Source organism: Xenia sp. Carnegie-2017, unplaced genomic scaffold (genome assembly GCF_021976095.1).
Source record: "Xenia sp. Carnegie-2017 unplaced genomic scaffold, XeniaSp_v1 HiC_scaffold_1, whole genome shotgun sequence".
Lineage (NCBI taxonomy): Eukaryota > Metazoa > Cnidaria > Anthozoa > Malacalcyonacea > Xeniidae > Xenia > Xenia sp. Carnegie-2017.
Window position 1 is genome coordinate 3,462,623 of NW_025813402.1, and position 26,883 is coordinate 3,489,505.

Sequence of the window (26,883 nt, forward strand, 5' to 3'; positions counted from 1 at the left end):
CTGCGTTCTACGGCTTCGTGGACTTTTCAATCAACGGAAGTGCTTTTTGGAAAAAGAAGTTAGTTGTTGTTTAGAGTTAGTTGTGCTTGTAGTTGTAATTTACTGTATTCCAATGGTTAACAATTGTATTTTGCTTTAATGTTACAACCATATTTTTTTGTTGTTTTCTCCATTTTGCCCAATATTTCTTACTTCGACGTCATATCAAAGGTCATTTCGTTTAAATGAAATAACAAATCTCTGGACGACAAATCATACCTGTTGTGTTATGCAATTATTGCATAATTTCCAGTAGATTCCCTCATAAGAACGTTTTTTAAGAAATGCTCCACGTTTCAAAAAACGCGTAACTAAATAACACGTTTTCATTTCTTAATTCAGAGATTTTTTCCATTATCAAGACACCGGCTATACTATTTTTACTAATAGCGTCGTTCTTGCCAGTTCTATGTATACATAAACCAAAAGGTCAAATCTACCAATGTTGGCATATCGGGTCATGCGCATAGGAGCTTTATAACCTGATTGACTGGTTTTATATGAGGTCGATTTTTATTGGACGAAAGTACTTTGGCTGTTTATGATGCATCAATAAACTTCTTGACTCCAGCGTGATGCAAGTTCATATTAGTTTGCATTGGTTGCGCGTGGTTTCTGCACTTTGAATCAGAGACTAGTGAGCAGAGACTGATAGCAAACAATGAGAAAATGAGGTTGCTCGCAGTAACGTTGTTTTTATCTGGCGTGTTTACAGGTATAACTTATATGTTTTTTAAATTTTTTCTTCTTTGATATTTATCTGTAGAGATTTGCGCAGAATTATTATATGGAAAGCCCTCTGACATTTATTGTACAAATGAATAATATATTTGCTAGCGAAGCACAAAAATTGTTGGTGGTTTCACATTTATGATGATGAATCTGCTCGGTTTTCCATTGCCAAAGATTCGCGTTTGAATTGCGAAAGAGTTTAAATTATGTATAAAATTATATCAATCCCAAGAGAAAAATAATTTAATGGACTTTGGTTCTTCCCTAGTACTGATGCAATGCTGACGGGAAGTAAATTTGCCGTTGTCATTTTAAAATTCGCTAATTTTCCTATTCTTTTTAGCACCATTATCTAATGAGTTAAACAAACGATCGAAAATAAATTGTAACAAAGGTAAATTTATGATTAAATCAGGGAATAAAATCGTCCTGATTAGCCTCTGTTTATGTATTGTCCAACCTTATGATGAAGCTTGTCACTATAAAATATTTTAACATTTTTGCCGCGCAGAATTTCAACCTTTTATATTTTGTAATAATTTAACTCTAATCATTCGTTCTAAGCAGTTGGTAATGAAGGATGGATATGAAACATGAAACATTTGAAACTTTAGAAGGATTTATGACACACTTGGCGTTCCGCCTTCAGGAATTTACCCTTGAACTTGCACAAAATTGGAAACATGATATATAGACTTTTGTGTTTCTTGGATAAATTTTTCAATCATTTTAGGGTTTTTTATCTATTTTATTTTTAAGATGTGTCTCATTTCCACACAAAAAAGACATTGCTATACTCTTACGAGGGTGAAACAGTATCTGGTTTGATTGGTACATCTGACGAGCGTTCTGGACTCAGGTTGAGAGCAAAATGTCAAATAACAGCTGTGCTACCATGCACATATATGCTTCAGGTGATTTATTCATTGCTTAATATCTAGGGCTCATTTTTATTTTTTTTTCATTGTCCGTTCAGTTATAGTTTGATTTTAGGGAATGCATTTTGCAAAAACAGTGTGGAGATATTTAACTTAATAAATAGTAAAGACACATCACTTATTTTGAAATAAGAAATAGTCTTTGAAAATCTTTTGCAAAATCTATAAATTTCGTTACTAATTTTTTCAACCCAGTACCAGCTCATGAACTTTGGATATCTGTAAGGAAAAGTAATGATTCATTGTTCCAATCAGACATAGGCGTTTTTTTTTAAATTTCATAATATCACAAGATAGAAATAAATGTTTGATGTCAATTTCAAACATTACTCATGTGTCAGCTTTTCGGTTTAGATTATTGAAGCGGAGCTTCTGGATGGCCAGGGCAAGAACACTGATGCTTTAGATTTCAAGCTTTCACCAGGAAGCAAGGATCTTAGCCGAGAGCTTAAAGCTCGAGAAGTATACTTTGAAACACATGACGGCTTTGTTACAAACATCCAATCACTTGAAGGTGAACCTGAACGCATCTTAAACATGAAACGTGGAATCTTGAGTGCATTTCAATTGAAGATTACTGATAACGATCAAACTTTGAGCGAGGTATGTTTTTAAACCTAAAATACATTACAGACACCTTTGGTCAAGGATATTTGATATTTTGGTCTACAGCATTAACAGCTGTCTTTAGCACACCGCACCTTTATCATTTGATTTGAATAGAAACATCGTCAATAATAACTAAGGATTTAAAAGTAAAGTATTTTCTTTTTTCAACGAACATCGAAATATCTTAAAAAATACTTTTGTAAACTGTAAGAAAATTGGGCGGAGATAATACATGAGCACTGTGAGTTTGACAATCGAGCTTACGATGTTTTTCATCTGTCATTTGTATTTGCCAAATGATGCACAAATCATCCATCAGCAAAGCTGGTTCCAGGGAACTCGAGGTGGTAAAAAAGGAATTTTGAATCACGATCTTTTGACATGATGCATGTGGTGCACATACATAGATTTTGTACTCTAAATACATTTTGTTGCATATTATAGCCTTCATTCATGTTAATATACACTTCAGAGATTGGTTAAGCATCAGTTCTCTACATAATATTAGGCTTATATCATCTGGTTTCAATAGTCACAAAACACGGGCGTTAGTAAATTCCTTTTTTAAAAATATGATTTATATGTTATTTTAGATTTTAAAAATAAATTAAATATCTATCGTTCGCACGTATATGGAATCACGTATTTTCAATGACGACTTTTCGTTCAGTGACCTAGAGTGTCCTTGCTGTTATTAATATTTTTCAAGTATCCATGGTACGGAGTCTCCCGCTGTTTTGCCAGTTTCATCACTCAGGATTATGCTGTCATTACAAAGTTATTTGAACTTTTCATTTATAAAACAGCCTCAAATAAAGATTTCTTAATTGTTTGTCTACAAACCATGGGAATGCTTAAACACTGTCACGTTTTGTGTTTAAATTCAAAAGATTATTCAAATTGTCAACCATTCATTTTATCGCACACAACGATGATAAAAAGAATGCTCTAAGCATGTGATGAAAATACGAAGAATATTATAGTGTGTACATTGAACTTTCCTTTTATATTCGTCTATTTACAATTTTTAAAAAGTTAAATCATTCTTAACAATTTAGTTGTCTCGATTATTAGATAACATGAGATCAACTCGTTTGAACAGTTTCATTTTATTAGGTTGCTTTAAACTTCCATAGCACAAACGTGATTTATTCTCAGCAGTCGAACTCAATAAAGAAATTTCAAATATCTTTCTCGAGACATGTTTTTTTGACCTTTGTAAGGCTTGCCCTTGGATCAACTATGAAATGAAACCCCCTTAAAACTGGATATCTCCAAGTGTCATATTGCGTTATAAAATTCATTTATTGTCAGTGATACGTGGCGCAATATGATATTTTGATTGATGATATTGATTTTACGATGTTTCGTCACGATCGACAAAATATCGCTAATTTGGTCATCTTTTTTCACAGATAATAAGACTATGTCTAAGAACTGATTATAAAACACGGGTCAATTCTTCGTTACTTTTAAGACTTTTATTTCCGTGAAAGATCTTGTCACATCGCGTCCGCAAAGAATTTTTTGAAGTTATAAAAGTAAAAATTTGAAACATTTAATTATGAAATTAATTTCATTTAATAATTTTTATTTAATCGCTAAAGGTTGACGTGAACGGAAAATGCAATGCTTTCTATCACATAAAGTCCCGTCATGACAGCGGCAGAGCTAAGACTGTTGTGAAAACAAAGAACTTTACTTCTTGTGACGACAGGTCGGAAACTAATCTTGGCATACCAGTGACCCACTATCCAACAGATAAGGTAGGTTTAGGTTTACCATTTGTGCAAGATACCTAATCCTATAATATAGCTATACAACGGTTGAACAACAAACTAATAAATGCCTCATATGTAAATTAAAACTTCCTAAATTCTCTCATTTTCTGTTCATTATTCTTCACTCTTGAACTAAAGTCATCACGGTAAATTTTGTATAAATTCCTACCTATATTATCATTGATTATGATTAATTCGAAGTAAAATTGTAGAAAAAACAAATTTAAAAAACTGACAATATGTATTCATCGCTAATTTACCCATTCAAAAAACTCATTTATACATATTAGTTATGTTTTTACCCAAAATTTTCACTTGAAAATATCCTAGTTTAAGTAAATTATAGCTTGATTTAATATCTAAGCGTTTTCCATCTCTCTTTAGCCATTCAGCTTACTAAAATCAGAGAGTGTCTGCAAATACGTATTGTCACCTCGACAACGATTTGGTAAGATCATATGTGAAGAAACTCATCTCTTTCGTCCATTTTCCTCTGGTTACAACTCATCGTCTGGGGCAATGACCATTGTCAGGTAAGTTGATATGAGTAGAATGTGAAAGATTTCTGATAAAGACAACATGACAATAAAGTGTTGCCTTAAAACACAGTTAAATACTTTGACTCCATCGCGAGACTGATTTTTTACCTTTCAGACAAAGCCTTTCATTAATTGGCCATGTCGCCAACTCAGGTCTTCAGCCAAATTTACCAAGTAAGTGCTGAAAAATTCATTTCCATTTCTGTTACATAATAAATGATGATTAAAAATATTGCCAACTTTCTAGAAACTAAAACTCCAGTCTTAAGTACGTGCACATTAAAGATCCAGAGATAGCATCAAAAAATTATAAAGATGCTTCAACAATTCTTGATAAACTTGGTAACGAAGAAGGTGCTAAGCCTGATACAGCCAGACTTTTCACCAAGTTGATTTTTGCTTTACGACGACTCAATACTAAAGGTTTAAAGTATGTGTGGATAAAACATTATAAATGTCAAGACAGAGGATGCAGCAAAGACACGAATGAAAGATACAAGTATGTTAAATTTTTTCAGACAAGCTACTGTGTTACGTAGAGAAAAGGTGAATTTATTTGCAATAAGATTAATGTATTCCAGTTTTTCATTAACTTGAAAAAGAATATTAGTAATCTATGCCCACTTATCATTATGCAGCTGAATTTAAGGCAAATACGTGTTGATTTTAATTTGTAAAAAACATTGAAAATATTTAGCTATATCCTTTCCGCCAATCCACATTGTCGAGTTATTCCTATGATAAACACAGTCCATTTCATTGTCTAAAATGAATGGCGCCTTTTAGGACTCAACAAAATAAAGAGTGTTTGAAAACTAAACGAAAATGTGTGTTTCAAAGGATAACCAGATATGAAATAACCACAGCGTGCGTTATATTGTTGTTATTTAACGCAAACATTCACCAAAATTGATGCGTTTAATTTTCAGAAAATTCATTGTGGATGCTCTCTCTCAGTGTGGTACTTTGGATTGTGCTCAGTTTATGGTCAGTGTTATAACAGACAATGAAGTTGGTACACCACAGTCTGTTCAGCTCCTTACTGGTATCGCATTGGTTGGTAAACCAAGTGAAGACATGGTGGGAAATATTTTGTATTTCTGTCAAGAAACTCCGTCAAGAACAGCTTTTCTAACATTGGGAACATTGATCCATAAATATTGTAGTCAGCATTCCTGTGATAATCTGGTACGCCTTTTTCTATTTGTTTTTTTTTGTATTTTTGTTCAAAAGAGAATTTTTTGACAAATAGTAGTTTACGATTGGTACAATAAAATTGAAGGACCAATTAACGTCAAACACAACCGATTATTTTCCCCGAAAAGTATATCTGAAAAGAGCTCAAATATTTTACTTTGTATACTCTATAGTTGTCAATAATAGAACAATTCAAAGTGAACTTATTTCAACCAACCTTGAACATTTTAGAGCATCCCTCATTTAATATAACTTCCTCCAATTACTGAATCATAGTATGGGTAGTTCTTGAGCAAAAGAAATTCAATTTCAGAATTCAAGAAGTCCCATTTATCAAGCCGACAAGTTTCTCGAAGAAAGACTTGGTGATAATTGTCAAGAAACAGCAACTCAAGAGCTTGAAAACATCACGCTTTCTCTTAAAGCCATTGGCAATGCTGGTCGACCTTCAACATCAGTTCCTACTATTTTGAAATGTGCCGCTAAAACTAATAGTTCATCTTACGTCAATATTGATGCCATTCAGTCCTTGAGGCGTTTTCCCTGCAGTCATAAAACTACCAATGGATTAATGTATATATTTGACGATCTTGCAATGGATACAGAAATTCGTATTGAGAGTTATCTTGCTTTGATGAGATGCCCTACTGAAGAACTTATTAAGAAGATTGCAGACATTCTCAATGAAGAAAAAAATAACCAAGTTGCCTCTTTTGTTTCATCACATTTAACCAATGCACTTGAATCATCAGAGCCAGTATATGGTGTCCCGTGAGTACAAATAACAAATCTTTGTTGACAACACCTACGTAATATCTGCTCTTATACGGAAATTCATGGAAATTACTTCTTTTCAGATTACGTGACTTAATAACAAGAGCACTTAATGGGACGAAACTTCCTACTTTTCATCTTGATTTTTGAGATATTCCCATGCCTACGACATTTCATTTTACAACAGTAAGTTTATTTTACGTCTTATTTGTTTTTTATCATTATGTACTGAATAACTATAACCATTTCGTGGCAGGATCATGTGCTTGAATAAATCACGAAATGCGCTACAAATAGAGTAGATAAAAACAGGCAAATAAATTTTCTTAGAATATTGCACATTTCTTCCACGCCCATCTTTTTGTGAAGTATTGACGACTAAATAAATGATATCAACTCATTACTCGCGCTAATTAAATAATTTGCTACTTTCCATTTGTTTTATGTAATGTTTTTTTTACAGGAAAATATGAATTTGGTGGCTCAAGTCAAGCTCAAATGATTTTCCATCAAGACAGTTATTTTCCTCGTAGCGCCAAGTTTAACCTAACTGTTGACATGTTGGGAGCGTCAGTTAACTTAATTGAGACCGCAGCGCGATTTGAAGGTTTTGAAGGTCTTATCGAGCAAATGTTTGGACCAGATGGACACTTCCCAGATGAACGACTTATGGAATTATTGAACATTAAAACCAACGAATTTCATTCTCGCAGTAAAAGAAGCACAAATGACAACGAAATGAGCGAAATCAAGAGCAACCTCTTAACACTTCAGAACAAAGTAAGAAGATTCATAAACGAACAAAATAACTTTCAGTTTTATCTTGTTCGTTAATGATTTAAATCATATCATAACATTATCATAGTTCAGTAAGTCTTACATAAAGTATTGACATTGTAACTTTACTAGTCTCTCAAGATGACCATCGTTAAGGTTGTCGAAACGTCAGTCACCGACATCAACAGTCGTTCTCAGTATAACTACCATCCTGAACGATCGACATCTACTAACATGAACAATATCATCTTAAGCATTTTTGTACATCATTTTGATAAATCTACAATGTACATTGTTTTAGATGAAAATCGAAAGAAAGAGCCCAACTGGTGCTATATCATTAAAAGTTTTTGGTCACGAGTTACAGTTTCTGAGCTTTGAAGATATTGATTGGCTACAAGGAGAAGCAGACTCAATTAACGTCATTGATACTTTAATCAACATCGCCCGAGGCGGTAGCATAACTTACACCAAGAGCTTCATGTTGCTTGAAGCCGTTCATGAAATCCCAACGGCTCTTGGAATTCCTCTAAAGTTAGCTGTAAATGGATCAAGTGTTACTTCTGTAACGCTCAACGGTAAATTTGATATTCGAAATATGTTTTGGGGAAAGAAAAAACTGGACGTACGAGGTGTCGTCTCTCCAAGGTAAAGAAAATAATTCCTTTTTAAAATTATCTTCACAACGTGCTGAAAAAAGTTTTAGGAAGAATAATGCTTACTAAGCCTTTTCTAATGAAACGAAAAAATCTTTTCACGTCTGATTTGTGTTTCTTAATTTTTTCAATCTTCATGCAATTGAGTGTAATGAACTTGATATTCCAGGGCAAGTGATTCAGTGTAGCACAGTTAAAATATTACAAAACGCATTCTACTAGAATTATGCAAGTTTAGTAGTAAAAACGATGTTTCTTTTTAATGTCATCCAATTAACTTTTTAAATGTTTTTTCTTTAGTGCAACAGTTTATATTTCTGCTAATATGATGGTAGATGCAACACATTCATCATCAGGTATTCAAGTGAATGCCTCGCTGTTTACATCGACTGAGATCAATGGTAACGCTACGTACAAAGAAGGTGAAGGAATCAAATTAAGTGTCGAGCCACCGAGTACACCAGTTTATATTGTGAACGTCAAGTGAGTATATTTAATATTTTGTTAAGCTAAACAATGGCAGCACATTTTAGGAAATATTAGCAACGTAGTTTTACTTACGAACATATGTTTTAAATCTATGATGTTTTTGTAGATCAAATCTTGCAACATTTCTTAATGAGAAACGACAGAAGATTTTAGGATCTCCAAGAAGATTTGAGGTAAACATGTATTCTTATCAGATTCTGATTGAGAAAAAGTTGTTGAATAGGGCAATATTTTTAACTGAAGCAGTGTATTGAACGAAAAAAAAGAAAAATGACGACTAAAACAGAAAGTTTGTGATCGGTTCCATAAGTTCGAACAGTCTTGAATATTAATCTTAAAACATTTTGTATCGTTCGAAATTCGTAGCTGATATTTCTCATTACAAATATTCTCATTCAAACTTATTCTTCATTTTACCCAGCATAAGAGCTGCGTTGACTTCTCAAGATTCCTGGGTGTAAGTCTTTGCGGAGACGTTTCACTTCCATTGGCTTATCGTGATTATGATGCTCCGTACTTTCCTCTAACTGGAGACACATCATTTGGAATGGTTTTCAATACGACCAACGCAAATCTTGCCCGATTTGAAGTGGAAACACGTACCCTTACGGATGAAAATGAAAACAGTTATAATTGGATGTTCAGTGTACATGTTCCAGGTCTCACATTTGGAAGAAAAGTTGTTGGCAACTCTACATTTCAATTCTTGAATGATGGTCAATATTTGGGTGTGACATGTGGTATCCATGACTACAAATTTGGTAAATTTGAGGCGAAGTACAACAACGTAACAAACAGACTTCAAACTAAATTCTCAACACCAACTATGTCTTATCTTCGACCAATCACCATCGAAACAGAGGTAAGTCCATTTTCATTTTCGATGCTTGTTATTAGCAATCGTGTATGAAAAACATTTAAGAAATGAAAGATGTTTACTGTGTTTGCACGGACTTATGCAAACACGAAAAACATCTTTTACTTCTTTTATAAAATAAAATAATGCGAAAAAGACAAACATTTAGATATTTCTTCTAAAATGTTTTTCATGATCGACTTGCATATTCACTTTGATTGATTGTTTTGATTGATTTCATTGGTTGAGCTCAAATGTGTTTTGCACAGGCTAATGCAAACACGGCTCTAGACCAATCAATGCACGCGTTTTATTGTTTTTATTTTATGATGTTGAACATTACGTACGTAAACAGAATAATCGTGCGAATCTATTTCGACTTGCCGAAGGCTAATACAACAATTAAGCGTGGTTTTTGCTCGTTCTATGATTCGCTAATGCAGTTCATTTAATAAAATCGTATCATATAAAATGCGAATGTGATAAAAGACACAAAGATTAAAAACCTTATGGTTTCGTGCGAATAACATGTCTAAAGCAATTTCTGCTATTTGACTTGAGTACTTCAAAACTATTTACAGGTATTTAATACGAAAAACAACGAGACAAATGCTCAAGATATCGGCATAGCAATAAATGCTAGGTACAACAACCTGACAATAACTGATGTTATTTCTTTCCATAAACACAACGATCGATACGGTATCAAAAGTAAATTTACTTACTGGCCAATGAAGCATATACTGACTGAAGCACAGTTTTCACTGCTGAAAAAGAGTTTGCATGTGAAAATTGATGATTCCAACAACAACAAACTATTCTTCGCTGGCAAACTTGGAAAAAGCGTCAGTAGATTTTATGTAAAGATTGGAAATAATCTCACAAAGAAAGAAATCAAAATAAACGGAGAGTTGAACACGAAAAAGAAAGTTGTTCTTGTGGATATGATCTCCAAACCATCTTGGCATGTGGTAAAGTTTGAAGCTTATCCTCGATGGAATGCTTTAGAGAATGGTTTTCATGTGCGTTTAAGTCATCTGAACTCGTCGTCATACATAAATGGTTACCTGGGATCTTCCAATCCAAAGAGAGAATCACTCTTCAAATTAAATGGCGAATTTATGAAGAAGCCGTTCTTGCTCCGTGCTAGTCATTTTGTCCTCGCAAATGGTAAAAAAGTTGAATGGGTCGTTGAAGGATTTGAAAACAAAGCAAACGCGACTGTAGAATACTCTTCAAGGAGATGGTCTAAGAAGAATCTTGAGATTTCTGCTGCTCTCAATAACAATTTCATGAAAACAGGTGTATTTACGAAAAGCAAAGGTATTGGTGCTTATTTAAACGATGAAAAAGTAGAGTTAGATGTGGACTATACAAACGAAGAAAAGCGCAAAGGGTTTACTCTTTCACTCAAAAGTACAAACAACCGGAAAACCAGAAAAATCTGCAATTTAGTTGTGAAATGATCAGATTTGCCAACAAGACCACTTTGAATCTTAATTTAACAGGACCAGAATTCAAAAGTCAATTAGCTGTGTCCCCGTACTATCATGAAACTGAAGCTGGCTTGTCGATCAATGCAAATCATAATAATTCTTCCTTAACCTTTGATGCCGGAATTTTCAATTCTAAGTCAGAAAAAGGCTTCCAGTTGCGTGCGAAGATTTTAGAAAGGGATCTATCTGCTCGCTGGAGTGTTGTGACTGGTAACTCCGCTGGTCTCAAGTTTTCTGGTACATTTATGAATAAATCTATAGAACTAATGTCGACATATTCAAACGTGGATAATGGAAAACTTTGGTTAGTGAAAGGAATTATCGACAACAAAGAACTTTCACTCGCGACTTTTTATGATTCAAATAAAAACTTCATCAAAATGAAACTCAAGGGGCTTACAAGAGACCATCTTTCTGTTCGTCTTCACCTAACAAACCATACTGAAGAAAGCTTCTTACATCTGATGATTGAGGCATATAGAAGAACTGCATCAATTAAAGCTGGATGGAAAAACAACTCCACAGCAAAAGGAATCGTATTTCAAACAAACTACAACCGTCGGCAAGTGTCTGATGTATTTGTTGGCGTTGTGACTTCACCATCTTATTATGGGCTTCGCTTTAGAGGAATTGTTAATGGAAAGAATATTGAAGCTTTGTTGAAGTACACAGAAAGAAAGCGATCTCTAGGTCTTGATTTGACCATACAAAGAAAAGTCGTAACATTTGAAAGCATCTTTGTTCGTGAATCCGCACTCAAAGGAGTCCAGATCAACATGTTTTCACAAAACAAGAAAATGGGATCTGTCTTTGCTCTTCTTCACAGAAAGTCATCTTCACATACTTTAAAAGTTGGTGCTAAAGCTTTGCAGTATAGTGCAGAATACAGGTTATCATTAACAAATTCAAGACTAGAAAAGAAACTAACATCAATGTTTGTCATCGCAGTTCACTCACGTCATTATAGATACGGTTATTCATTGTCGTACATCAATAAGGGAATTAATGGAGACAGTAATCATATTGTTACAACAAAGTTACACTATTCAAAGAATAAATTCCTGACTACCATCTATCAGTTTGCCAACTCAGACGACAAACTCGTTATGTGGTCAAAAATGGAGCTGGCCCCTGGGCAGTTTATCCACAACAAAATTGCCTACACCAAGCCCTCTCGAAATTTAGTGATCAAGTATGAAATGTTACCAGGAATAAACGTAATTTACGAGGCTACTTTCGTCAATAATCATCAGTCACTCGGCTTACTGTCAAACTTGACCATCTTCGACTATCCAATTAGCAGTTCAGCCATGTTTAAAAAACAAAGTGGGTTATATTCCTGGCAACTTAATTACGGTACATCACGAGCACCAATTCAAGTTAGTGGCCATCTTCGACATAACAACGGTATCGACTTCACCTCAACTTTATCTCTACTGGATTATATATGGAATAATACGTTTTTCATAGACTTCGCATCTAAACAACTGCAGCTAAATATCAACGTGTTACCTTATGTTCCCATTAAAGTATTTGCCAACATGATGAATGAAAGACAATTCGTGTTCAATATTACAACATGTTCAGCATTTTCTACGGAACTGGTTGGTATTAGATCGACTGCAGATGAATATAATCTAATTCTGAAACACAAATACTATGAGGCAATATTTGAAGATTTAAAACTTACCATAAGCTCATTCAAACACCTAAATAAGTTGCGCCTACGGTTAGAATCTGAAGTGGCAAGAAATATGTTGAGAATCCTATCAGTGCAAAACCTTGTCAATGGTATTAACTCTTTGAAAAAATCTGCTTTGGAAATCGCAAATGAGTCTGTTTCCTACATGAAAACTGATGGACATGACACCATTTTGAAACTGTTGAATGTAAGCCATAAGGAGCTCCTGCGTCTTCACAATATGCTACGTGACATTGATGTTAACAATACTATCTACGAGTTCTCTACATCTCTCGATTTATTGGGAAAGAAACTGGCAACTGATATTCTATATCTAATGAATAAGACGAGAATGCATGATAATTTGTTATTCCAGACGTACAAGAACATTGTCGAAATTCTTAAAGACATTACAACAGATCTTTTTCCTTATACAACATTGTTTCCCAACGACCTTATGAAGTTTTCATCGCGAACAATTGAGCGTTACCTCAACATCTCCATTGGTGGCATTACTATCAATAAGTTGCTTAAAGCTGTAAGTATTAATGCAAAGAGAGGTTATGAAATAACAATGGCGAACATCGTAAAGCAAGTACAGCTGATTTTAGCGAAATGCCAACACACCAAAGTTAAAGTAGAGAACATTAAAACCTACATTTATCAAGCAATTGAATTTATTGAGGCTTTCACTTGTAACTTCGACGTTAATTGTACCAAAGTTAATCTTGAAATATGCACAAAGCTGGCGGAACATTATCTACGAGTCAATCAAAAGAAACTTCTTCAAACATGGAATGTTGTAAATGCAAGCGTTTTGTTTAAATTGAATCAACTGAAGAACCAAGTTGAGCAACTAGTTAAGGAAAATCAGTTAGATGTGAAGATAATGAGAATTCTTCAACCAATCCTTGTTCTCGTAAACGACTACAGTGATTTCATAAAGAAAACGAACATTTTGCCTTGAAAATGGATCATGTGAGTAACGTTGTAAAAATGTGACGATAAAATACTTGGCAAACTTCCACCACTTGAAAAATTTATATGATCAGTTTCAAAATTTGTCCATGGACGAACTTGTGTTGTTAGCTGAAGATCAGTTAAAGATTAATGTAGAGAAAATGAAGAACAGATTTATCAAGTTCCAAGTTGTAGCTGTTGATTTCATGTCATCTCATTTCGACAGTATAGTTAACGGTGCCTGGAATTGTACTTATGGTGACTTGGTGAATACTACACTTATCAATGCTCAACACTTTATAAAATGGATTGAAAAGAAGCTCGAAAAAGTTATATTGACAATTTATTTGGTACCATACTTCGCAAAATACGATAAATTCGAACTTTATGAATTTGTCACAGCAAATATTTATCAAAATGCTTTGAAATTTTATACCACAACTAAGTTATACTATGCTGTAGCCATTAGTCTTTCATACTCAACTATTGAAAACTCTGTGGAAACATTAAAGAGAAAGTTTTTGGTTTTGCGCGATGGACATTTATCTAATGTTACAATGACAAAACTGAATGAGATACGCGATGTTTCCATCAACAAGACTCTTGATTTGTTGAAAAAACTCACAAAAGATGCCTCCTTGCTTGTTTCAAATTTGAAGACAGAGACCATGAAGGTTCAAGAAAAACTGTATAACAATTTGAAAACTTTCATATTCAAATACCGTACGATGCTTTTAAAAACATTGCAGAGCAGCCAAACAGAAATATTGAACACGATCAATTTGTATAAAGACATACCTATCGAGGAAATTTATCGAAATATGCAAACAAAAGGCAGCGAAGCTTTGAATAATATTTTTAGAGTTGTAACAAATGAGACACTAACCTTGTACCAAAGTGCGATGATGAAGTTCATTGAGATATTGGAAATTTATGAAAGAAATAAGCTGGTTATTGAAGAAAAGATGAAGATGTTCAACACGTTAGTGCAAAATTTGACAACACAGTATGGATATCTTGCAACAGAAAGCTACGAAAAAATATCCCTCTACTATCACAATCACATTCAAACATTGACGTCTGCGCATGCGTCCAACATGAAGAACTTGATGGTTAGTTTATCGGAACAATATGAGCATTTTAAGATTTGGTTTGAACACGTGAAGCCGATGAAACTCAAAGAATTCTACAACAGCATGAAAAAATATTTCGAAAATAGCACTTTGAGTATCAAAGCATGCTGTGATAAGAAGTTTAAAGTTTTGCTCGATGACATTGAAAGCTTACGTATGAAATTTTATAATTTCATAAATGAAACCGCCACTGAATCCATTAATGTCCTTGAAAAAATACGTCAAGTTAACAAAGAGGTAAAAAAAGACTTTATCACCACTCTGACTCCATATGAAAAAATTGCAAGATATGTTTACAACAAGCAGCGAAGAAAGGCTTTGAAGAATATTGCTTTGATTGTAAAGAAATATGATGAAATGTATACTAAATGCAGGAATATCACTGAAATGATGGCGAATCAGAGTCAACATGTTATCGTAAATACAATTTTATCTTCAGTTAAACAAAATCCATTGCTGATACAAGTTGCTAAGTTATACAAAACTATTAGTGAATTCCAACTTCTTTCAACTATCGTCGAAACTCTAAATAAAGTTCGTACTCATAAAACTTGGACAGCAATAGAACAGGAAATTTTGCACCACGAAGCAGTCTTTGTAAGCAAAGTACTTGGAAAATCATTTTTGAGAAAACTGAAAGAAGTTCACGTGCTCTCTCAATCTGTGCTAACACTTCGTAATATAAGAAATATGTCTCACAATGGATTCCAGTATCTCCAGACAGTAACGATGACCGAAATTGAAAACATAACCACTGCTATTATGGTAAAGTCTAACGAGCTATATTTGAATCTTCGTAACACCTTTGATAAACTTATGTCAAAAGCAAACGATTTTTACGTCAAGAAAAATAAACTATTCTTTGGAATGTTTGAACGTCTTGGAGAAATCAGTATTCTTGAAATTGAGGAAAAACTCCATCAGCACATAAGAAATTTCCAAGCACCCGTACATGATATGTACAAAAACCTGTCAATTTTTGTTGTCAATGAGGTTATGATTCTGGACAATTACATTCGCAAACTACTTAAAGGATTTGAAATAGTTAAAAAACATCTTGCATCCTTGAACACCAACATTAAGAATCATTACGAAGACATTTACATGACAGTAAATCGATGGGGAAAACGTGTCTTGAATATAGTTTCATTTGATTTTGCCAAGTTTGGTTATCGACCAACCGAACTCGTCGAATTATTGAACTTCCATGTTAAACAAGGATGGGTATTGGGCAAAAGATTTGTCAACGAATATGTTTCAATTTATAATCTGACGAAGTTAACACCAAACGAACTCTTACATATACTTAAAGTTTTGCCAAACAAGTTCGAACAAGTATTTCATACAACAAGGAAGTCTTTCGATAGATGTATCATTATGCTTAAAGAAGTGAAAGAAAGTGTTAACGACAAAAAAATGACGGAGCTGAAAGAAAAAGCTGAAAGCATTATGAACAACACACGTGATCAAATGCATTTCCTTGCCACCGAAACACTTGAGACAATAGTGTTCGTCACAAAATTCTACGGCTCAGTTGATACGGTTTATAGTGCTAATCCTGAACTAGTACAGTTGGCTAATTTCCACGTACAAAGAATTATAAATTCCACACAAGTATGTAAAGCTACAGCCTTAAATCTTTACACAAAAATCAGTGAGAATGTTGCACGTTTCTTGAATCAAACAAGCTTCATGTACCACAACGATTTGCCGAGACTTGTCAAATACATCAAAATGGAATGGCACGATTTGGACGCTGCGGGAAAACTGAAGAAAATTGAAAATGTGATGAGCATCTCAATGCTTATTGGAAGCAATTTGATCAAGGAAACATACACTGAGGCACGGATATCATTTGATCATTACAAAGACAAGCTTATAAATTACGTAAACGTTAAAAATTCAGAAGTATTGACGAAGCTTAATGAAACGAAAACTTGGTTGATGCAATGTTTGGGTTCAAACATCGAAAAAATGACAACTAAGGTTTACAAAGAACTCTGGTACCGTTATAACTACACCGTTCTGAATGTGTTTGAGGTAAAAAATCAATTAAAAATGATCATAAGAAACTACATTGAGCATTTATCAAAACTACCCGAGTCGGCCAAGATTTCTTTCAGGCAGTGGCAACTAACGTTTGATAATATCAGAAAAGATTTGAACACCCTAATCAACGATTCAACTGTGAAACTTCAAAATGGAGGACTGTATGTTACAGATAAAGTTCTACCTTTAGTGAAGGAAAATTGCATGTCATATATTAATAAGCTTAAAAATAAACTCTCCTTCCTGTCAAAAAAGACTGAAGATGCTGTGAAACTTATTATTTCTGATATTCAAGAGGACTTGCCGATATTTAAAAAGAAAATTGTTGATATTTTTTACATCGTACGAGCAAGCGAAATTGCATTCATTACTGGTGATCTTGAACTGAATATTGAACAACTTGTCGAACTGCGTACAATTTTAACCGATCTATACAACCTTACAGCAAAGAAATGTGGTGTTTTCCATGCAAGACTGTACAACCTATACCAAAGTTGTGTGACTTGTTGTGAGAAAATCATAAGTTGGGCACTTGATCAATGTAACATGACAACGAGACAGCTGTACCAGCACATTTCTATTAATTTGAAACCAAAGCTTGGAGAAATTCGCAAATCAATCGTTACAAAATTAACGACATTCTCCAAATCTATTGACCGGAAATTTGCTGAGATAACAAGAATGCAACAAAAATTGGTGGATATGTGTCATGAGAAAGCAAAGATTGTTTATAACAAGAGTGTTGAATTGAGACAGATTACCCTTGAAAACATCAGAATTATTCTCAAGCAATTGAAAGTTTTAGCTGATGATCTGCAGAAACGAGCTGATCTTATTAAATTGCAAACAAAGCTAAGAATGGAACAATTTGAAAAGAACATATATCGAACCAACAAGAACTTTACCGAAATCATGAACGAAAACCGGGATGTTATCCAAGAGAAAATAACAGGCATCATTAGATCACTTGACATGAGGTCATTCCTTAATCAGTATGTAGATATTGAAGACTTGAATAACAAAACAATTGAGATTGGAGAAGACGTAATGAACATACGTATGGTGAAAGATGTTGTTGATCTTAGCAAGGCCTGCTATTCTGAGGGACAGCGGTTGTTGAAACTGAGTCATGAAACCAGCGAGTTTGTGATGTATCTCATCAAACGGATTGTCAAATACAGTGATGTGTGGGAGATTGTTGAAACACTGACTGATCCATTTCATTGGATTCCACCCTCTGATAGTAAGTCATTGTGTTTGTAAATCAATAAAGTAAATTGTTTTGTCTTGACTGCATCATTATAATCTACGAAGTTGTTTTCTGTAAAAATTGATCTTATTGTCTTTAGGTGTTGCTATGATATTTGGAAAACCACACGTTTATACTTTTGATGGCCATTCATATCAATTTATTGGATACAAGAAACCGTCATGTACTTATGTACTTGCACATGATTTCCGCGATAATAACTTCACGTTGATGAGCCAAGAAACTGCTTTAATAATAAACACAAAATCTGGTTACGTCAAGATCCATGCCAATGGTAAGGTGGAAGCAACTGTGAGCAAAGATGTCGATGGAAACGATGTGAAGACGACTCACTACGAACTACCAGTTGAAATGCAAGATTTGAGTGTACGAAGAGAAGGATCATATGTAAAGATTCATCATGATACTGGTGTCGATATTGCTTGTGACGTCAAACATTTCTTGTGCACATTCAACATAAACAAGTTCTATCATGGTCGACTTGCTGGTACGTAGAAATATATTGTGACGTGTTTCCAAAATTTGCTGCAAAAAAATAAAAGCTAAATGTAAAAAATGCAATATTTAGGTTTTGCATTTCAACGAGATTTGCAGCAAAAAAGTAAAAATTGACTAAAAAAGCGAAATGGAATTTAGTAAATGTTTTGGGTTTGCATTTACATTTGATGCACATAAATGGTTGTATGGGATTGTTTAGGTGTCTTGCATTTACATTTAATATACATTGATGAATGTGATTATTTAGGTCTCCTGGGAACGAACAACAACGAACAATATGACGAGTTTCTAAAGCCGGACAAAACCATTGCCAAATCTGTTGCTGAATTCGCAAACGCTTGGGAAGTGAGTGGAGATCGAGAGTGTAAAGTTAGCAGTTCTGAACGCAAGGTAAAAATCCTTAAGTACACATGTTCTGTGTTTTAGTATGAAAGTTTTTGACGCTTAATCTATTCATTGCCATTATCAACATAACACTTTAGTCTTAAGATGATTGTAATTAACCTATGGTGTGTTTGCACGTGACATCACAGTGACGTTTGGTGACATAGTTGCAAACTCTCTAAAGCTCTGTTTTGATGATCATTCTATTACAAAACAATTTACAATTTTTCTTCTCTTTTAGCCAACATGTAAAACGGAACCATCGCCGAGATGTAAAGATCTTTTCTTGAGTTCAACCTCTCCTTTGGCAAAGTATTTTAAGTCATTGGATCCAGCTCCATTCTACAAGGCTTGTCAATATGATACATCTGATTGTCAATCTGTTCCATCAAATCTGAGTTTCTGTAACGTTACTGCCGCTTACACGACTCTGCTAAGGAAGAAAGGAATTTGGGCGAGCCAACTCCAAGAATGTGGTAATTTCAGATTTTCTATGACGTCATCACATTAACTAGGAGCCCATACATCCTCTTTTCACAAAAAATACATTTCACCCTGAATATTTTAATTATGAAAGTTACCAACCAAATATTTTTTACTTTCAAATAGTTTTGTACGGTGATTCTTAAGTTTCAACCAAATATTTGATTCTTAAACAGTTTATTTGATAAACTAAAAAATGCGAACTTAATTTTATATTAATGCTGTCACCCTGTAATTTTCCATAATAATTTAAGTATTTCAACTGACAAAATTTGTATCTTATAACATAGCTAACTGTGGAAGCAAAGGTGTTTGGGTGAAATGGACAGAACATGGTAACAACAATGTTGATGTAGTCTTGATGATTCCGGATACGCTCAAAATGAAAAATCATACTGTTCAACTATCTGGCTTTCTGAAGGAGCTCGAAAACGAGTTACGAAGCAATTACACTTCAAGATATGCTGTGGTTGCGTTTGGTGGAAAAACTGCTTTCCTTCAACGTCCGCATATTGTCACTAATGGAGGAAAGATCTTCGGTAGCATAAAGAATGTTGAAAGTACTATCGCTAGCATGCAGTTCAATGGCCAGGGAGCAAATGCGCTTGAAGCTATTGAATACCTTGCTCAACTTCCATTCCAACCTGGAGCAAGCAAAGTAGTTATCATGCTTTCAACTCAAAATCGTGAAACAATGACAAAAGCACCTCTCCTGAAGGCAAAGAAAGAACTGAACATGCAAGGAATTATATTTAACGTGATTGGGCCATACTTTAAACGCTCAGAGCATAAAGATGTACTTGGTTTGTGGAAAGGTAAAGCGATGGTGAAGAAGAGTTTGTTCCACAGCAAAGAAAAAACAATTGGTTTGCCAGCCAATGATCACATTCGTCTTGCTGAGTATACAAAGGGAGCTGTATTTAATCTTAAGGCGTACTCTCAAGTTCATGGTAATTGGTTGAGGTTGTTAAAGCGAGCAATGAAGACGACAATAGTTAAGCAGATTCAAGAAGATCAGACCTACTGCCGACAGTGTGTTTGTGTTCCTGGTTTAACAGTTGAGCCGCTGACTATCTGTAGAACAAACAGACATTCAAGATGCACCTAGTTTTTGCATGGTAGGTAATTGTGAATTAGATATTTTTTATTGATAACACATGTTTAATGTGTTTGCACAGGCCTATGCGAATCGAGGATACGTTTGGGAGAATTCGAGATCAGATCAGTACTATAGTTTTCATCTGCTCGAGAGTTCTTACAAAGATCTCCTTGGTTTGTATAAGCCAGTGCAAACACTATAAACATCATTTATTTCTTTCGTAAAATAATAATGCGAAACAGATGAATTATAAAAAATGTTTTAATTTTTTAACATGCATTCATGATTGATTTGCATTTTCTCTTTGATTGATTTGATTGGTTGAGCTCAGATCGATTTGCACAGGCTAATGCAAACTACGCGTTATATTGTTAATTCAAATATTGTATTCTAACTTTCTTTTTTCAGGTTTCTTTTGTCCTTATGCACTCGAACACTTCTAATGACTCAAGAAGTACAGAAAAAAAGTCTAACATATTATTGCATGTTATCATTATAAGTTACTCTATATCAATAATTTGATTTTACGATTGAATGAACTAAATTATTTACAGATTTTTACGTGGGACGTATAATAAAACTTAATGTATGAATTTTAGAGTTTTTGATAAATACGGCGACTTTCTATCAAACTTTTGGCACTGAAAGATAACTTCACGTTTATTTAGTATTATGTTACATTAAAATGGAGGTAAAAACTGACTTGCCTATAGTGTTTGGGAGTAAGTGCTTTATGAGATGCAATGGACCGCGACTTGTTCTTATTTCAACATATTATTTGAAGTCATTTTCTTTTTAAGCAGCTGAATTCGTCATAATGCATACTCAATGTAACACGTATCAGGTAAAAGATGAACGTTTTTTTTCCCGAGATATTACAAAACATAACAAAGTTTGCAAGGTTCGATTTCTCAATAGATGATTACATCTTTATCCTTTACATTTCTACAAAATAAAGTAATCAACAATATTGTCCTGTTTCAGCCCTTGCGTAATGTACTTTGTCTCTTTTAACTTCTTTGTACATAATTCCAACTGAAATATTTCCAAGAAGCACTTTATTTTAAGCGAGAAACTCAAGTGATTTTTGTAAACAAAGACTGTACATGATGATTATGATCAAGACTGTGATCACATAAAAGAGAAAGTTAGAGTTGCGTTGAATAGTCGATAGCTGAATTTGCATCAACGAGTTTAAACCAATCCGAGGAGCTCAACCAATTATTGTCATTAGCAGTTTTTATCTTTCTGATGTTGATGTGATCGTTGTGAATGACAACTTTGATATTAGGCAATTTCTTGCTCATAACGTTCAGTCATAATCTAAGGTCCTGTTTTTGTATTTCATACATGAGACGATAGTTCGTTAAAATTTTTGCCAACGGGTAAACACTTATTTATTTCTCGATCGTTAATTTCTTGTGAGAGAGTCGGGCTCATAGACTGTAGTACGGATAACGATGCAGGCTTGTAAGTTCCCCAACTAAAGCAAGACTCACTGTTGCTGTTCAGTTTGTGTAAAAATTTATCTGTTAACATACTTGCCATCTGTGCAGCATATGTCGAAACTTATTTAAGCCCGTGTTCATTACATGTAAAGCAACATGTGACAAGAATGGTAATAAGTTGACTTAATGGTGATGTTGTTTGATATGACGAATTACTGATACTTCTATAAAAGTTGTAATCAACCCAGCCATAATTTTTAAAGAAAAATTATTAAAAAGTTTGCTTGGTCAGAGTTAAATTGACGCAGATGGTTGAGGAGTGATGGGGGATAAGCGTGTATTGAAAAAAAATAAAGAAAAATGATACATATACAAAGTGATATTTATTTGGTTCAGATGCGATTCTGAAATTAATTAAAATATAAAATCGTCGATTAATAAGAAGCACTTATTTTGAATGTCTGTTTCGCGATCCTGATGAGTAGATAAGTTCACAACAACGCCATGTTGCTTCTTGTTCAGTTTCAAGAATTCCATTTTTCCTCACGAACACGTCGGTCATTATATATTCACCAATCTGTTGACAGCCTTCGAAAATCATTTTACCTGCACCCAAAGGATAGTTATCTTTGAATTTTCCAAGGAAAGTATACTGTTTATTAATGATTTTCCCAGTTCCCACACGTATACCATCGCGCCAATTTCCTATAAAACACGTAGACACTTACATTTCAGCCAAAAAAATCGAGGTTTAAATTAAGGTAAAAAAATATTTAGGGTTTGAGTCGTCGATTTAAGAACATTTTTGTACATGACTCCAATTTTTTTGTGAGTTTTTCTTGACTCAAACAAACCTTTATATGTTACGTCGTTTTGACTGTGATAGTATATTCCGTTTCCATCCTTCAGGTTGCTTTTCCATGATCCATCGTACCAATCACCGTTTGGATATGTGTATTTTCCCATGCCATTTCTAATACCAGACTTCCATTCGCCTTCATATTTCGATCCATCAGGATACCAAAATGTTCCTTTTCCTTCTTTAACACCATTGACATATTCACCTTCGTATCTAGCGGTATACACAGAAAATGTTACAGACACTGAACCGCAAGACCGCTTACACTTCTTCAAAATGTGAGACAACATTTCTTTGCATATTGTTAGCCAGTTGTCTTTTCTCGGGTCTTTACCTTGCATTGTTTTTAAACTTATATTTACCAAAACCATTACGTTTGCCCAGTTCATAATGACCAACGTATATATCACCATTTCTATGCATTGCTTCTCCATGACCGTGTCTTTCACCTGCTTCATTACGATCTCCATCATACGTACCCGCATGTTCTTTTCCTAATTCGATCAAATCACCTTCATAACTGTCGTAGTCGGACATATCCAAATCGATTTATCGCGAAATGTCTTTGTATAGCCTAAACTCGACCCTCCTCAATTTTTAATTATGACGTCACAATCAGTAATGCGTCTGAATTAGATGCGCACAATTTTCCCAAGAAATTTAATGATGTCATTTAGCATTGTTGTAGGTCACTAGACAATTTCATAAAAAATCAGTGCACTTAATTACTAATATATTCTAGCATGAAAATTTTCATGCTCAAATTTTCCCTAAAATCCAATGGATCTAAATCATCTAATTATGTAGATAAATTAAGTACCTTGAAAAACATGCGTATCTCAATTGTCGTTTTATCATAGAGTATAATTGTATTAGGTTTTCTCAAAAACTATCTGTAATTATCCTAAACGTTTGCTCTTGGCGACGAATTGTCATGATTCTAGGGGTTTACTTGTGTATGTTTACATTTAAATGGTTTGACACGGTGTATGACTAAACTCAATGTTCACTTCTCCACATTCATTTGACAATTACTGTTGACACACGGCCTAAATATTGATATAAGAATATTTTATTTACATTTTTGTTTTATTACACTCTTTGACGCAGGCTTGCAAACAGATGAACCAGGAATCTAACCTAATAACCAAAAAGGTCAGCGTATTTGTTCATTGAAACTCAAATTATTCAAAATAAATTTGACATTTCATGTTGTAGCTTTGCTGAAGACTACAGACTCAACTATTATTACTTTGGGAATATATAGTTCATACAAGTTCTTCAAAATTCTATTACACAATCATTGGAATGATGAATAATTTGTTCTCAACAGAACAGCTAAACCAATGTGGTCCCAAACATGGTCATTTTTTGGTGTTTGCAACCGATTGCCCCAAACACCTTTATCTTTACTTAAATATTTTTCATTGTAAGTGTATTTGAAAGAAATACTTGAAGGAGGGAAACCGGACTTGCCGGAGGAAAACCCTCAGACTCCTAATGGCTTAAAGAGCTCATTGAAGTCGTAGAATGCTAGATAGTTGGGTAACCATTAAATTATACTTTACCAATTATGTTTACATTGTCATTTTATAACTTGTGTATTTAAGCCTTAATTATGTTTACAGAGAGAAATAGTTGAACTGTCGCTATCTTTACAAAGGTTTTGACAACGAGTGGAGGTTACCAAGCATCATGCATTCATATTTAAAATAACCCGACATTGAGCCGGGGAAAAATGTCTTTAAAAAATCGCCATTTTTGCATTGATGACGCCATGTTGGATCGTTTTGGTTATTAGAAATTTGTTTGTCCTAATCCTGAAAAATGGTGGAAGATCATTCGAAGTCTACCTACATAACTACGCTGTTAATGATACTATTGACGAACCACGATGAACGATGCGACACCTGTAAAGCAACGTTAGTACCCAAGCCGAAATGGAGCCTAAGGGGGGAAACCCACCTCCCGGGGCCCTTATACATTACCACCAAACGGCGTGCCAACCAATCCTTCTTGTGTCCAACACTCGATTACCTAGGTACCAACAAGGCACCGTTTACGATTATATACTAACCTAAAGCTATATTTACGCACCAGATAAATTGTTATCATTTCATATCGAAGGATAACAAATCTAGTACACTGATTAATATAAGCTACCTGTCAAGATGAATAACAATAAGTTAGACATCTCGAAGATCCCACCATTTCACATCTTCGTTTCAGTATATGGCAAACGAAGATGCCAGGATACAAGGACAATTATTTAACAGCCAATTTGGCTCAAAATCATTCTTTCAGCTGTAGAGCTTTGAATTGTGCATTCTTTTAATAAAAATAATGTCGATATACATGAGTATTAAAAAAATTCAGCGAAATATCTATTTTTATCATTCCATACAAGGATGTAAAATGATTAAGCTTAAACACAATTCAAATCTCCAGCAGCCACGAGATAATACTCTTGTTGATGATTCTAACAACATTGATTGACAAAATATATACTAAAAAACTAATTATGTTTTAGTGATCGGCATGGTTAAAATGTGTTTCGTAGCAAATGTTGTAGTTATCATCAGACAATAGTAGAAGATTTTGGTTTTCGAAATTGATGTTTATGTATATGACACGAACATGTACCGAAGATTATTTCGCCATCGATAACTGTTGATTCCTCCATTACGAAATTTCAAATACCGCACTGCTTTAAACGTATCTATTGCTCTCATCTAATTCATTAAATTTGACACCGACGCTTTAACGTTTTAGAGCACTATAGCTGCGCATACTACATCGAAATTTTTGACGCATTTTTCAGTTTTGCGATCGTTTAGCGAGTTTAATTTTAAAAGTATCTATCTATTTTAAGATTTTTAATAATGCAAAAAGAAAAACACTTACTTAAATTTTAAATTATACAACCAAAGCTCAAAGAAACCCATGCCAATTTCTTTTAACTTATGGTGGTATAACATCGTGGTGATCAGTTTGCACTAATCTTTGATACGTTTTCAAGTGCAATAATAAACTACATTGTTTTACGCGTTTTAGAAGCTTTTTGCTGACCAAAAATGAGCTACATTTCATTTTGGACGAAAGTTTAAATGACACCTTTCGAACAACCTGAAATTTATGCTTTCATTTCCAGTACTTAATTTGCGCTGAAAATAAATTTATGCTCTATGCACAACAAAAAAAAAAAGAAAGGAAAAGTTCATTAGCAAAAATTGTAAAGACAATGGACTTCGTTTTACAACTCAATCCTTGAAAGTTTTTGCTAATGTTGATCACCACGAGCCTTATACTGCATGAAAATTATAAACCTCGGCACCTGAAACGGCGTAATTTCCATCGATGTTTCGTTGAGCCATTTTGGTATACCAAGAGTTCACCAAGGATTAATGATAATTGCCAAAGTTTATCCACGAACCATAAAGTATAATCCAGATTAATGATTGGGCATATAAAACCATAGTATAGTCCACATATTTAAAGTTCAAGAACAAGACCAAACATTGTTGTCCGCTGATTTCAGTGACAAAATTTTCCACAAATTCATCAGGTTCTATCCACAAACCACGATGTTTCAGTTCCAAAGATTTTGATTGATTTTTTCAACAACACCATTAACTATAGTCTGTTTGTTTGTGAGGATTTATGCCCAGAATCATTAAATATCGTCCACGTGAGATACATTGTTAGTTCAGGAAACCGTAAAGTATGTTCCACATATTTTAAAGGTACTTTTCCAAAAACCATTGAGTATGGTCCGCTCATTTGAGAAGAATTATCCCCAGTAACATGAAGTACGTAATCCACATGAGGGACGTGGTTTTGTCATATACCTTCACATTCAAGTATGGTCCACGCGAGTATAGATCAAAATATATTGATAAGGTGGACCAACGGCGATACTTGATCTACATATCTTTGTAAACGATCAAGCTAAAATAATAAGATTTGTGTAAAATTAAACATTTACAGTCATAGGAACAATTTATAGAAGATGTAATATATGTAAACAAACATCTAGTCTCTGCAGTATGTTTTTGAATATGCGTATAATCTGGTACAGAAATCATGGTGGTCTATTGGTCTTAGCTAATAATTGCCTTTGCTTATTTTTAAATTCC

The 26,883-nt window shown here is 34.1% G+C and overlaps 4 protein-coding genes across 4 annotated transcripts; 3 read left to right on the forward strand and 1 right to left on the reverse strand.

Annotated features, from left to right (window-relative positions):
• Positions 1-599: 599 nt before the first annotated feature.
• On the forward strand, positions 600-7,389 carry LOC124449444 (apolipoprotein B-100-like). The gene is made up of 12 exons (XM_047000393.1): positions 600-754; positions 1,115-1,165; positions 1,531-1,685; positions 2,064-2,312; positions 3,926-4,084; positions 4,484-4,632; positions 4,754-4,812; positions 4,894-5,137; positions 5,568-5,826; positions 6,149-6,606; positions 6,693-6,795; positions 7,073-7,389. The coding sequence occupies exons 1-11, from the start codon at positions 709-711 to the stop codon at positions 6,757-6,759; spliced, it is 1,896 nt and encodes a 631-aa protein (XP_046856349.1). The 5' UTR covers positions 600-708; the 3' UTR covers positions 6,760-6,795; positions 7,073-7,389.
• On the forward strand, positions 7,108-14,483 carry LOC124442917 (apolipophorins-like). Its single transcript, XM_046993432.1, has 6 exons — positions 7,108-7,389; positions 7,688-8,034; positions 8,343-8,525; positions 8,638-8,704; positions 8,953-9,393; positions 9,969-14,483. The coding sequence occupies exons 1-6, from the start codon at positions 7,108-7,110 to the stop codon at positions 10,851-10,853; spliced, it is 2,205 nt and encodes a 734-aa protein (XP_046849388.1). The 3' UTR covers positions 10,854-14,483.
• Positions 12,942-21,142, forward strand: LOC124442906. The gene is made up of 6 exons (XM_046993426.1): positions 12,942-17,949; positions 18,056-18,463; positions 18,722-18,864; positions 19,100-19,334; positions 19,632-20,459; positions 20,849-21,142. The coding sequence occupies exons 1-5, from the start codon at positions 13,632-13,634 to the stop codon at positions 20,447-20,449; spliced, it is 5,922 nt and encodes a 1,973-aa protein (XP_046849382.1). The 5' UTR covers positions 12,942-13,631; the 3' UTR covers positions 20,450-20,459; positions 20,849-21,142.
• A 1,194-nt stretch (positions 21,143-22,336) lies between these two features.
• On the reverse strand, positions 22,337-23,284 carry LOC124449529 (radial spoke head 1 homolog). Its single transcript, XM_047000503.1, has 3 exons — positions 23,082-23,284; positions 22,743-22,960; positions 22,337-22,593 (listed from the first exon to the last, which is right to left on the reverse strand). Exons 1-3 carry the CDS (start codon positions 23,282-23,284, stop codon positions 22,337-22,339), a joined length of 678 nt encoding a protein of 225 aa, XP_046856459.1.
• Between the last annotated feature and the right edge of the window lie 3,599 nt (positions 23,285-26,883).

What these genes read in the sequence shown, in the direction of transcription:
- LOC124442906 (XM_046993426.1), top strand. Translation starts at nt 13,632, where the DNA reads ATGGACGAACTTGTGTTGTTAGCTGAAGATCAGTTAAAGATTAATGTA. An exon ending in TTGGATTCCACCCTCTGATA is followed by an intron (nt 17,950 to 18,055) that starts GTAAGTCATTGT and finishes TATTGTCTTTAG; the next exon opens with GTGTTGCTATGATATTTGGA. An exon ending in GAGCCAACTCCAAGAATGTG is followed by an intron (nt 19,335 to 19,631) that starts GTAATTTCAGAT and finishes CTTATAACATAG; the next exon opens with CTAACTGTGGAAGCAAAGGT.
- LOC124442917 (XM_046993432.1), top strand. Translation starts at nt 7,108, where the DNA reads ATGATTTTCCATCAAGACAGTTATTTTCCTCGTAGCGCCAAGTTTAAC. An exon ending in GTTTATATTGTGAACGTCAA is followed by an intron (nt 8,526 to 8,637) that starts GTGAGTATATTT and finishes ATGTTTTTGTAG; the next exon opens with ATCAAATCTTGCAACATTTC. An exon ending in CAATCACCATCGAAACAGAG is followed by an intron (nt 9,394 to 9,968) that starts GTAAGTCCATTT and finishes AACTATTTACAG; the next exon opens with GTATTTAATACGAAAAACAA.
- LOC124449444 (XM_047000393.1), top strand. Translation starts at nt 709, where the DNA reads ATGAGGTTGCTCGCAGTAACGTTGTTTTTATCTGGCGTGTTTACAG. An exon ending in TCTTCAGCCAAATTTACCAA is followed by an intron (nt 4,813 to 4,893) that starts GTAAGTGCTGAA and finishes CTAGAAACTAAA; the next exon opens with ACTCCAGTCTTAAGTACGTG. An exon ending in AGCATTCCTGTGATAATCTG is followed by an intron (nt 5,827 to 6,148) that starts GTACGCCTTTTT and finishes ATTCAATTTCAG; the next exon opens with AATTCAAGAAGTCCCATTTA.
- LOC124449529 (XM_047000503.1), bottom strand. Translation starts at nt 23,284, where the DNA reads ATGTCCGACTACGACAGTTATGAAGGTGATTTGATCGAATTAGGAAAA. An exon ending in AAGTTTAAAAACAATGCAAG is followed by an intron (nt 22,961 to 23,081) that starts GTAAAGACCCGA and finishes GTATACCGCTAG; the next exon opens with ATACGAAGGTGAATATGTCA. An exon ending in AAACGACGTAACATATAAAG is followed by an intron (nt 22,594 to 22,742) that starts GTTTGTTTGAGT and finishes CGTGTTTTATAG; the next exon opens with GAAATTGGCGCGATGGTATA.